At 38.3% G+C, this 13,110-nt stretch overlaps 1 protein-coding gene across 3 annotated transcripts in view; it reads right to left on the bottom strand.

The window, feature by feature from the left end:
- Positions 1–13,110, bottom strand: part of unc13c (unc-13 homolog C (C. elegans)) — a 138,786-nt gene that overhangs the window by 15,726 nt on the left and 109,950 nt on the right. For 2 of the 3 annotated variants that reach the window (XM_030161892.1, XM_030161884.1), the window contains 7 exons: positions 12,046–12,123; positions 11,235–11,261; positions 8,151–8,239; positions 6,368–6,505; positions 1,970–2,093; positions 1,111–1,170; positions 251–331 (listed from right to left, as the gene is read on the bottom strand). In XM_030161892.1, the coding sequence (XP_030017752.1) occupies positions 251–331; positions 1,111–1,170; positions 1,970–2,093; positions 6,368–6,505; positions 8,151–8,239; positions 11,235–11,261; positions 12,046–12,123 (597 nt within the window). The remainder of the gene's footprint in view (positions 1–250; positions 332–1,110; positions 1,171–1,969; positions 2,094–6,367; positions 6,506–8,150; positions 8,240–11,234; positions 11,262–12,045; positions 12,124–13,110) is intronic. The other variant, XM_030161900.1, reaches the window with a different exon arrangement.

The raw sequence follows: 13,110 nt of genomic DNA on the forward strand, positions 1-13,110 counted from the left end.
CACCCTGTATATATGTGATTTACTGTTGGTGCCTTTTATTCAGTAAATGACTCTCCTAGTCTTCATAACTATAAATGTACCATATTTTATATTATGCTTTGGATCTCAACAATGCTCATCTAAAATACATTTTATGTCTGTGCTTTGCTCCGACATGTTAGTGTTCTCCATTTGTCATGTTTAGACATTTAGATCCTATTTCTGCACAACTAAGCAGCGTCTTCATTAAATTTAAAGACATAAAACTTGCCTTGATGGTGGGAAGAACCAGGTCCATGGCTGCACACTGTCGTGGAGTTAAACTCCTGGCCTCCTCTCGGATCACATGCTCCTGGAGAGAAGTCAGATCAAGTCAAACACTTTATAGTTTATAAAACAATAAAGATTTTTTCCTCCAGCATAACTGTGACTGAGTTTGACTTGTTAATGTAAATGGGATCTTCAGTGTCTTACACCAGCAGCCAAAAATCAATTTTAATCATGAAAAATGTCATTGGTCAATTCTAATCAGACTTCTCTTGATTTGTGAATTGATTACAAAATAAATAATACTTTAAACATTATTTCCCTGGTGCCTCCCTTTTATCACAATAGTATTAATGCCTTGTGAAAGGGGGCTTTAAAGAAACTAAATCCCATCATTAATGCTGCCAGAGAAATGACTATGGTATTTTCAAAGTGCAAAGAGCAAAGGACACAATTGCCAAAGTGGACTTCCACAAAGCATTATATGTTTTCAGAGAAAGAGCATATGAGCTTTGTTTAGCTCGGCTACTGGTCCATAAATCCATTCCATTACAAGGGTCAAAGGTCACAAAATATGGAATGTATTTGATAGGTGTTCTTGAGTTCCATTTGGTGAATAAAAGACAAAAATGACGTGACAGAAATGATTATATTTACTTCTGAAATATGTTTACCCAATTTTCGGACTTTCATCTGTCTTCTACAAAAGTTATTCTACAGTCTACAAGTTTCAAACTAAAAGATAATTTTTGAGGTGCCATTTTTATTCCTAGTTAAATGTGATGATGAATCCTGATTCTTCATATCTTGATGAAGTGAATGGCAGGGTTGAACAATATCAGATTGGGCTCAAATAAATATTACCTTTAGTTTGGACAGTTGTCCCAAATCCTTGGCAGCATTGAAGATCATCTGAGCTCCTTGCTGTTTGGGAGAAAAATATGAATACCATTATTGACAACATCGTATTACAATGAAAAAGAGAATAAACGTATAGAGCAATTATACAATATAGACTGATTAGGGGCAATAAGGAAAAGGGGAAGGGGAGAGAGTGATTGAAAGTGAGAAGGGTGTGTGTGAGGTAAAAAAAATAATTATTATAATAATGATAATAACAACAATACATAATAATACCAATAGTCTAATTTGCTAGTAATATGATGTTGTAATTGTTGTTGTATGTCATTATTTTGTTGTTGTTTTAATCGGTTTGTTTATTTGCTTGATTTTTCTTTTGTTTATTTGTTGTTGTTATTTTTCGTTCCACTATGTCTTGTTAACTGTATCACTAATAAAAAAAAAATAAAAAATCACTGGATAAATCAGAAAAAATGCAAACATTCCATTAAAAAAATCATTATCTAAGAAAAAAATTAATATAAAATTACTCAACAATGATGACTCTCTCTACATAAACATATCCTTCACTAATACATCCAACAGCAACAAAGCCAACAAATTGTCAATAACATATTCTAAAAATAACAAATGTGACCCTGGCCTTTACAGAAGGATTAACTGTACGCAAAAATGACCTGCCATGCGGTTTAATCTCCTGTACAGTAATTTCTGTGTTAGGAGGCGGCAGGAAAGCAGAGAAGCTGAGCAGATGGACGAAAAGAGAGAGTGAGAAACAGGTGGACGAGATGAGGGAGGTGGACAGCATGGAGAGAAACCAGAGAAGGAACGGGGAAAGAGACAGGTAATTGATCCGACTTACATTCTGGTCATTCAGTGGAGGCAAAACAATTGTTCTCTCGATGGTATTCAGCACGATTTTCCATAGCTCTTTAAGGACTCGCTTGAGAACAGTCTTCTCGCAGATCTTGGCGAACAACATCAAACTGTGAAGTGGTATAGGAAGAGCATTTGTCAGGTCAAAAGCTGAGGCACGTGTCTTGAACTGAGCAAACATAGTTGAAGACCCCGAGTGATGAGGTCTTTATAAATAATATGATTAAAAGAAGAAAAACACCTGCGATTCAGTGAATAAATGCAAAGGCTTTATGCTTTAATCTCACCCTATTGTACGAGCATGGTCTTAGAGACAGGAGGAAGGATTTTGTATTTCCATATCATTAAGAGGATTCTCTGTAATACCCCACTGGCCTCAATGTTGCTTTGACAAATGGCTGAGAGTGATTCTCAGAGCTTGGCTGAACCATATCATTGCTATGCTTCAAGAATGCCACATAAGTAAATAAAGCTCCTGGGTTGAATCATTAAACATTCACAGATAAATGCCTGTCTTTCATCATTCATTTTTATGCTGCTCCATTCATTTTATGTGGGTGACACTGTGTTGGAGGGCCTCGAATGAACTACTCTTGGAAAGCACATGAAGTTGTTAATGATCCCATTTATGATATCTGAGAATATCTGTACTGATTTAATCCTACAGTCGCGGAAAAAATTATTAAACCGTCAAAAGTCATCAAAAACAATAGTTATGCAATCAAGTACTTGATTAAGTTTACTGTTTTGACGAGTCAGTAAGCTAGCACTTATCACATGACCCCTTTGGCTTCAGCAGTTAAACCCCTTTTATCCAAATATGGTCACTTATGGCTCCAAAAAGTCAACTTGGTGACAGTCACATAGCAAACTACTGACTCCAAATGGCAGTGATATCCAGGGTGCGATTTGTCAAAAAAACAGAGAGAGGGGGGGGGTGTTTTTAGTTGTTTTTTTTTTTTTTGTCAGAGTGTGTGTGTGTGTGTGTGTGTGTGGGGGGGGGGGGGGTTATACATGTGGGGGTGCGGTCCATAACTAACGTGACCAACGCTGACGTGAAACAAAATAGAAACTTTACATACTGTCAACATACAACTACTGGGTTCTATTCCTCTATTATACAGCAGATCTTACACAAAATTTTCATGACTTCTAACCTGTATCCACTGGACACACAAATGCTGGACCCTATGAATTTGTCACGTTCCCCCCCCCCCGTTACGGCGCCCCAGTGCATGGGGATGTTCGCGAATTCTGAGACTGCCGACAGTTTGGTTCAAGTGAACGTTAGCGCCAGTAATGTAGGATATAGGTGGAAGAAAACTGTCACACCCTGTCTATTATTTCAGTTGGTTGGTTGTCCCCCCCCCCCCCCCTCCCCCGAGGATGAAATTCACTGAGCAGAAGTAGGGATGTAAAAACCAGAGGGGGAGTTGATCCCTGCCCCCCCCCCCCCCAACAAATTGCACCCTGGTGATATCCACCAGTTTTATATACAGTCACGGAAAAAAATTATTAGACCATGAAATGTCATCAGAAACAATGGTTATCCAATTAAGTACTAACTCCTGTATGCATCATGTGACAAAAACAGACAGAAAAGAAAACATGGAATGTCTAAAAGCACTGTTTTTGGCAGTACAATGCCATAGATATTGATGTAAGAACTGAAGTGATTTTGGTTATTATCAAGAAGATGTGGAAACTAAACTAACTAAGCTATAATGCAAAAATACTGAATAACACAATTACTTGCATGACAGTGTTATTTAGACCAACTGTCAAAATAAGTGACTATGAGTTTTTGAAAACTAGATGATACCATAATACAGATGTGTGGAGACAATGAGCTTACATTTTATCCATTGAGTGATTCGGTCTGTGGAAACGTAATGTTAATTTGTTGGTGGTTTTGGTAGTCCTAGGTGTGTTCTGGTACATCCCTGTCTTGTTGAGAGTTTGGAGTCTCAGTTCTATATACAGTCACGTAAAAAATTATTAGACCATCAAAAGTCATCAAAAGCAGTAGTTATGCAATCAAGTACTAACTCCTGTGTGTATCATGTGACTAAAACAGACAGAAAAGAAAACATGGAATGCCTAAAAGTACAGTTTTTGGCAGTACAGTGTGTTAGGTATTGATGTAAGAACTTTAGTGATTTCGGTTATTATCAAGAAAACCACGGAAAATGTCTAGATATCAGCTCTGAAATTAAACTCTTATGAGCTATTTTTGTTGTTATTATATTTGTCCAAAAAAAATGTACCTTTAGTTGTACCTGGCATTAAAATGAACAAGAAATTGAAGAAAACATGGGTGCTCTAATAATTTTTTTCTGCGACTGTATGTATTTACCAATAACCCTGCAGTCAGACAAAAAAAAAGCCCCCCTCATCTTTTTTCGTCATGTTGGAATGCAAAGAGTCCAGACTCTAACGCATGCCCATTGGGCCAAAATACTTTTATTTCAAAAAATAACAAATATTTGAAACTGTAAGGCCCAGCTTAGAACAGAAAATTTCCAAAAACTGTCAAAAAATGTTGCAGGGAAAAGCTGCAGTGGCATGAACTGGCCCATCTGAGCCTGACTCAGGTTGGCTGACGGCACTGCCTGCAACTCTGGTTGCTAAGTCACCAGTGGCTGGTTTTAGAATAGCCATAATATATAATATAGTGTATGTTTTTCTCAGTATCTATGGGCTCTGCCTCGCCTGTCTAGAAGAAGCAGTACATCCTTTCTCCTGGTGAAATGCTGTCTCAATAGCTGGTGTTTTCTGTGCTTATGAGGTACTAAGGTGACACCAGCCCCTCGGAACAACAGAACTACTCAGGAATAGATGTGAGAAATTCTTGACCTCTCATTTTTTTTTTACATTTCCAGTGTCAGTACAAGATGTATTTGTGCAACTCAGGCAAGTAAGTCTCTATCACTATTTTTCACATTTTAACCCATAAAGACCCAAATATCCACCGCTGACCAAAACCATCTACTGATCTAAAATGTTTAATACCTGTTGATTCACTAATCCTATCAATTCATGTAAAATAATTGCAGTTTGTCATCTTTTTATGGTCATCAGATATGATCCATTTGGACATTCAGAGGCTCTGTAGTGGATGTGGAAACACTGTCATCTTCTACAACATTGATTCGCCACAAACATTCCTTTTGAGTTTGTATCATTATACTTAGGAGTTCTACCATCACAAAATGTCTCATCTAATGACAAATATTTATTTCAGATTTTAAGTGCTGCTTGTAGGAAAGCCATAACAAGGAAGTGGCTAAAACTAGGAAAACCTACAGTGGAGGAGTGGATTGACATCATTCATGACAGTTTTAAGATGGAAAGACTTACTTTTGCGATAAGACTACGAAAAGGTCTAATTGTAAAAAGATGGGAAAGATGGATTAGGTATGTCACACCAGTTCGACCATTGTTTATCTAAGACCACCTCTTACGTCCATTTCACCTCTTTTTTTCCTTTTAAAAGCCTTTTGTATTGATGTTTTTTATTTTTTTAAATAACAGAAATATGCACCCCAGCATTCTTGTTCTACGGAGTTTAGTTCTTAATTTTGTATTGTAAAAATTACATTGTTGGTATTGCTGAGAGAGGACCAATCATCCTCACTGGTATTGTCAGTGGAGTCACAGAAGTATCGCTCTGAGATTCAATTGTAATTTTCAGATGAATGGATGAAAATGGTGAATTGCTATGTGAATAAATATGTGAACCATAGAAAATACCAATAAAAAGAGAACTGAAAAAAAAAAGAAAAGAAAACATTGATTCACCAGTAAAATCCATGAAGTTTGACAAATGGCAATGGATGGAGATGCTTGGTGTATGTTCAGTTAATGATATATTTTACTAAAAAAGTCCGTTTTTCTTCAGTTTTCCCTGTTTTTGGTATAATAACCCTCAAATATAATCTCAGCATGATGATTAAAGTACATGATCAGTCAATTAAATATGAAAAAATGCAAAATAGAGAGGATAATATTATGATAAATGGTGATGAATCATTTAAGAAAGGTTAAATAAGGAAAAAAATAAATTTGGGAACTGCCATAAAAGTAACACTGGGTCTTTATGGGTTAAGACACAAGTCATATTCAGATACAAAAAAAAGCCCAAAAAGATGTGGCTTAGAACAGAGCCATAGAAGGGTGTTGCAATATGGAAATAATGCGATATTTTGTGTAGTCTAGTCAAGTTTTCAGAATGTTTCAAAGATGCAAGTGGCAGCTCATTTTGTGGTAAATCTGTGGCACAAACAGGGCTCAAACTTGAAGAAAACAGATGTTTAATTCTGGATAGTAATCCGAATCAGTATAAACTCACTTTTTTTTTTTTTTCTTCTTTGTATAAACTCACTTTTTATCCAGAAGGTCCATAAGAGGCCGAAGAACAGTCTCTGCATCCATGGCAGCATTGCTTCCTTTTGCTGAACCTTTCATCTGGGTCAGCTCCTGGTTCATTTGTTTCACACAGTCCTCGATCACAGGTTTGAAGCTATTCATGGAGAAAAAAAAGAAGAAAAAGATTTTAACACTTGGATGCTTGGTCCCTTTGTAGAATGGTAGATTTTTGTTCAGTATAAAATGTTAAGCAACTGTGTATGTCTGAAAATAAATGCTGAAAATAGGTTTGTAGTGCAAAAATTCCACCAAAATTCCTCCACAGCGCTGTAAAAGACTCACTGCCAGTTATTGCAAATGCTTGATTACAGTTGTTTGCTGTTAAGGGTGGCCTATGGTGTCAAGAATGAGATGAGGCCAGATAACATTATAAAAAATATGAGAGGTATTGTAAGTGCAACTGAAGTTTTGTTAACCACAAATATATATTTCTTTTTCTACAAAACTTATTTTGCTCCTACAAACCCATTTTTGCTTTTACAAAACATTTTCTGCCTTTACAAAACTTCGTCTGCATTTACAAAACTTTTCTGCACAGGCATAAAACTTTTCTGCGGTTACGAAACATTGTGGCCTCTTTTTGACATGTGGGCATGGTTAGATGAGAGGCGTGTCCAGACAGGAAGCAATATTAGTGGTGATGGACAGACATCACCTCATTCACTACAATGGAGCGATTGCGAAGTACCACCATAATGTGTCTATTTCACTTTAAATAACACCACTTGTTCTTATCTGGTAGAGTGAAGTTGGTTCCGTTCTCAAAACCAGTTCTGAATGTAACTGGGAGTCACGTGCACGGTGCTGCCGGCTCAGAGCCCCGAGTCCCAGTTACGTTAAGAGCTGATGGAAAGCCTTACTCGGAACTGGATCTGTTTAAGTCAAACAGGCACTGTGCACACAGCCGGGCTCTGCAAAGTTTAATAAATATCACACTTCTTCTGTGGCTGTGGTCAGCTGTGAGCCGTGCTGGAGCACAGCTTGGTTCCAAGTTCTGTAAATGAAACTGGTTCTGTTTACAGATCTCGGAACTGGTTTTGAAAATGGAACCAACTTCACTCTGTCGGATAATAATAAGTGGTGTTATTTAAGGTGAAATAGACACATTATGGTGGTACTTCGCAATCGCTCCATTGTAGTGAATGAGGCAATGTCTGTCCATCATCACTAATATCGCTTCCTGTCTGGACACGCCTCTCATCTAACCACGCCCACATGTCAAAAAGAGGCCAGAATGTTTTGTAACCACAGAAAAGTTTTGTAAGTGCTGAAAGCATTTTGTAAAAGCAAACAATGGGTTTGTAGGAGCAAAATAAGTTTTGTAGGTGCATTTTTAAAAATAAATATATATTTTTGGTTTACAAAACTTCACTTGCGCTTACAATACTTCATATACATTTACAATACTTCACGTACGTTTACGATGTTATCTGGCCTCACCTTGACGCCATAGTGGCCCAATCAGTTACTAGGTTAAGGGGGCAATCACTTTTTCACATAGGGCCATGAAGGTGTGGAATTTTTTTCCCTTAGTAATAAACACCTTCAATTTAAAAACTGCATTTTGTGTTTATTTGTGTTATCTTTGTTGAATATTTACATTTGTTTGATGATCTGAAACATTTAAGTGTGACAAACATGGAAAAAAATAATAAATCAGGAAGGGACCAAACATTTTATCACACCACTGTATTTTGTCGTTAAGGATCATGAATGATCCCATACAGACACACACTCACCTGGAACCAAACACTCCACTGAGCTCATCCAGGACTGTGTTGAGTTTATTCTGCAGCTCCTTTAGTAGATCACTTGCCTCTGCATCCAGCTGTCAGTGGAAGACGGACAGTTACTAGATCATTATTCTTACACAGCAGCCCACACTGACTAGAACTTTGTATCTCTGGAGGATGCCTCAACTGTGGTGGGGGTGTTTCGGGGGGGAAGACAGGCACAGAGGAGAGGTAACCTGCCTCTGCTGGTGGCCTCCCACTCGTTCTGCCTGCCATCTGTGCCGAGCAACGTTCTGAATACAAATGGACAGCTCACCTCCGAGCGCTGCAATGATGACTGCTTGCCGAGTCATGAGACATGGTGTCAGCAAAGAAGCAGAATGCTAGTGGTCTCTCAAATGGGAACATTTTTGTGCACGACTACAAGATACAGTGGAGTGAGTGTGCTGTCAGCCAGCCTCGACAATGGTAACGTCTCAGGGATAAAGCTTAGTGTCATACATACATAAAGCCTTGTCCTGTATCTCTGACTCATTCCGTTCATTTTCAGAGACAAAATTCCCAAGTCAGCAAAAGTGAATTCTCACTCTCTTGAAATTCTGTTGTCTAGAATATTGTCAGTCACTACACCTGCTGACTGAATCCAATTATTGTGTGCACTCTAAAATAGCAGATTTGTGTTTCTTGTAATGCAACTGCCAGAATTAAATGTCACTATTGTACTCTGTAAATCACCTAAAATTTCAACATTTTGAAAAAATCAAAAAACACATTTCATACCCTTTTCTTTGTATATATAGGTGTTAGTTTTTCTGTGTGCTTCAGAGGCAATGCTCATTTATCACTATTTGACAATTTCATTTCATTCTGTTTAGGTTTGTGGTTTACAGAAATGTACAATGGCAACTTTTTTTTCTGGCAAATGACTTTTCCTGTAGTTTTTGGCTGAATTGAGATCAGGGAATATGCATGAGTGGATATTATACTAAGCTGCATGTGTAAATCTGTCTGCCTATTGGTAGTTGTGTGTATGAATGCTATGGTGTCACTGTTTATGTCAGTGCTTATGGACTACATTCGCCTCGTACAAATGTCCAAATATTGATTTTCTGGATGTGGGTGAAGAACACACGTAGCTGAGGCTCAGTGCCTGAGATGGATGTGTGAGGCCAGGCACCGCACCACATGCATGACAGATCATCACATTAGACCCGATAAGCTTAGCCATGGAGCCGCTCATCTCACACACTCTAATGGTGGATGGCTCAGCTGGGAAGCGGGTGTGTAAACTAAACCTTTTATAGACATTGTTATTCTGTAGACATGCCTCTATCTGTGTGTGATAAATTGCGTGTGCCTGCGTGTGTGAGTTCACATGTGCACATGTTCATACTGCTGTCACTTGAGTAGAAATGATTGCGGCATAAAGGATTTTTCTGTCAGAGCAAAAATTGCCCATACAGCGCTTGCCATTGTTTTTTACAGTTGAAGTAATGGATAACATCTTTTTAAGTGAAAGCAGAGAAAAACTGTACACACTGGTCTTTTATCAGTAGCACTGTACTAGGGAGTTTAAAAGCCTTCATGAGGCATTTCAATGATTTGCTCAGTGAGGCTGTTTAGCAGAATGAAAACATCAAAGACTCCTTTTTGAAATGTCAGGTCAAGGATAAGATCTTGCATTACCCTGGAAATGGTAGAAGATGTCAAGAACAGAATGATGAATGATACATACGTAGATGTATAGGGTATTCTATTATTAGACCTTGAGACTTATAGTCTCATTTCAGGCTGTAAGAAATGGTCTATATTTGTACCAATGGCACTACAATAAATTCTTATACATTTACTGACTTGACTTTAGCATAATAAAACTCCATTTTGCAGGCTAAGCAGCACTGTGCTTCTCCATGGCAGCCTGTTTGACCGACACTGACTGAATCCTCGATGTCCAAACTCTCCCCTGGCTGACAGCCTATCAACAGCAGGCCAGCCCTGCTTCCATTTGCCTGTTTCAATAACATCTATTCAGTGGCAGGTTGTTATTCCAAAACACAGTTTGTCCTAAATGATGAACTGTTCCAAGTAAATAAAGGTTTAATACACCACCGCCTCTAAAGTGAGAAAAGCATATTAACAAATAAAGTAAAGCCTGATACTAATCTAGAGAGATCAGTCCATGGTTCGATAAATGTGGACACTGTTAAGGATTATTGCTATCTCTGTTATTGGTAATGCAATGATACAACCTCTCTGTAATTACATTGGCTCTCTGGGAGTTAATTGCTGATAGTGAACTTTTCTCTAATGAATAGGCCACAGTGCAGACAGGAACCTAATGGAAAACATTCACCTGAAATACGCCTGTGCCATATAATTACCGTACAAGAGAAATTACTTGTTACAAGTATAAGGGGGTTCTCAAAGATATATCTGATTGTCCATTAAAAGTGGATATTTACACTTTTAAAGGAATGTTAAAAATTCTCATGCCATTATTCTCCCAATCGTAATGACCTGGGACAGATCCAGGTATGGATTTGCTAGCTGTGCAAGGTAGCATCAACGTAGGACACAGCTAGAGAGATTTGTAAGAGTCTGAGAAGCTCATTTAGCACAAGCTGAAAAATCCAATCTGAAACGTTTTGTGGCTGTTGCCTGGGGACTGGATAGAGATGATCAAAACCACAGCCAGCAACTTTCTTTGCCTCTAACTGCTCTTTGAGTTGTAAAAAACCCCCCAAAAAAACAGAGGGACAACAAAGTTTAATAAATATCATATTTCTAAATTAGCCATGGATAGAGAAGTGAAAGACTGAAAAAATGCAAGCTAAAAATAAAGATGGGATCGAGTGGGTTGAGCCACTATCCCCAAAGCGTCGGGGATGGTGAGCTTGAGCAGCCTGTCCAGAGGGGTGATGGGTAATTCAGATTCCGTATGCTCAGTGGCACATGCTGCTGGAGGGGTAGGGGTGGGGTGAGAAGCGTAGGAGCGTGAGGGGTGGCGAGGAGACATAAGGGGGGAGGGGGCGTGCTTTTTTCATTCAGTACATGGTGGGAAGGGGTGTTGACGAATCCTATTGAACACACCTTACAGAAGGACACAACCCCCTCCTCCTGGAGACAGAGAGAGAGAGCACAGAAAAGAAATGGGGGGGAAAACAGAAGACACAACGACAGGAGACAAAACGCAAGGCAAGACAGGCATTAGATACTGGAGAGAAACATGCGTGTAAGTCAAAAGAAGCCGTGGCTGCTGCTTCTCAGGTTAGACTGACAGGTCGACAGGGAACATATTCAAAGGTATTTCAGACCCAGCACACAGATTCAGACGATTTAACTCTATTTACAAAAATGCTACTGCAACACATATGTCGTACACAAGGCAGGCTAGAGGTGGGGAAATTGTGATGGGGTACAAAAGGAGTTATTGAGGAACAGTAGTGGGGGTTATATTAGCAAACTGCAGTACATAACAGATTAGTTGATTAGATAATTACAGGACATACAGAGCATTACAGCTTATGGGGTCAATTCATTTTCAGTTCATGTAAATGTCATCTGAAAGTGTTATTTACATAATCATGGCACAGCATTTATTTCGCAGCAGAGTGTTGATGTGAAGATTACACCCTCATATTAACCAGCGTCAAGGCTGCTATAGTGCCCTTGAGCAAGACACTGAATCCTTCTAAACCTCTGGGATGCTGTTCTATCCCTCACCTTGTGGTTTGACCTTCCAGCTGAAGGATGCAGGAGGGATGTGTTTAGGCCAATGCAAAATTGCATTGTAACAGATATATGATTAAATAGCTGTTATTATTTTCTTTTCTTTTAAATTGAAAATGAATTAACTAGAAATAAACACATAGCGCAAAGATACACCTACAAAGACACAGACCTGTTTGCCACCCATGGACTCGAACATCTTTTCCAGTTGGACACGGAGTTGTTGAATGTTGTTGAGAAGAATGCAGGGCTGCAAAGGTACAAGATCATTACAGAATTATTGAGTAAATATCGGCAAAAGAAAGCGTATAATTAAACATGTCAAAAGAATTGAAAATATATTTTTTAATATTGTTTACGTCCTCCCATTTTCTACAGCTATCAGTGTTGTACTGTAGCAGTTTGCGCCCATGTAATTGAAAACATTGTAAAACGTCAGAAAAAAAATCACCAGGGTAACAACAGCAAAATCCATCTGTTGTGATTTCCCAACACATTATCCATACAAAGATGCAAGGTTTGTGCACATCGACAGTCAGCAGCAATACTTTAAACAACAGGGAGAGAAATGTCTGCACTGAATATGTCAAGCATTATCGATTTCCAGCTCCACAACAAGTTTAACAGATGGCGGACATTAATCACATAGCTTTTTATGGAGACTGGGAGTAATTCTTCAAAGTTCTCCATCCGTCAGACATTATGCACATTATCTGCCCAAAAAACAACTGACAAAAATATAACACCCCAAAATTATGATGGCGGTAAAGGATAGCACTGAGATGATAATTCTTTGCCCCACAGGAAAAAGGATGATTGGTGTCTTTCAATCCACGATGCAGCCAACAGCGTCTCTGTGGCAACGCATAATGGCTTGCTCTGCAGTAGATTTATGAGCATATTTGTATGGAAGTGATTAGATATTCACAATCTGAATAAAAACAAAAGACAATTCTCCCAGCTACATATTTATATGTTGAAAAGGGGGCGAAAAACAAATAATAAATGGTCCACTCAAACCCGCCATGGATATAATAATATTCAGTCTAGTAATTGTGTCTATGTAGAAGAATGATGTCGATTTTTAATACAATCCACTCTTTGAAAAAGTAAATAAATATGTGTAAATAATATCCGTATAGTATACTGCATGTAATAAAAAATGGAATAGTGATATTGCAAGGAAGTAGTAAATGAAGCAAAATGAAGTCAGTAGTTCCAAACCTTTTTTGGCTCG

This window comes from Sphaeramia orbicularis, chromosome 3 (genome assembly GCF_902148855.1).
Source record: "Sphaeramia orbicularis chromosome 3, fSphaOr1.1, whole genome shotgun sequence".
NCBI lineage: Eukaryota > Metazoa > Chordata > Actinopteri > Kurtiformes > Apogonidae > Sphaeramia > Sphaeramia orbicularis.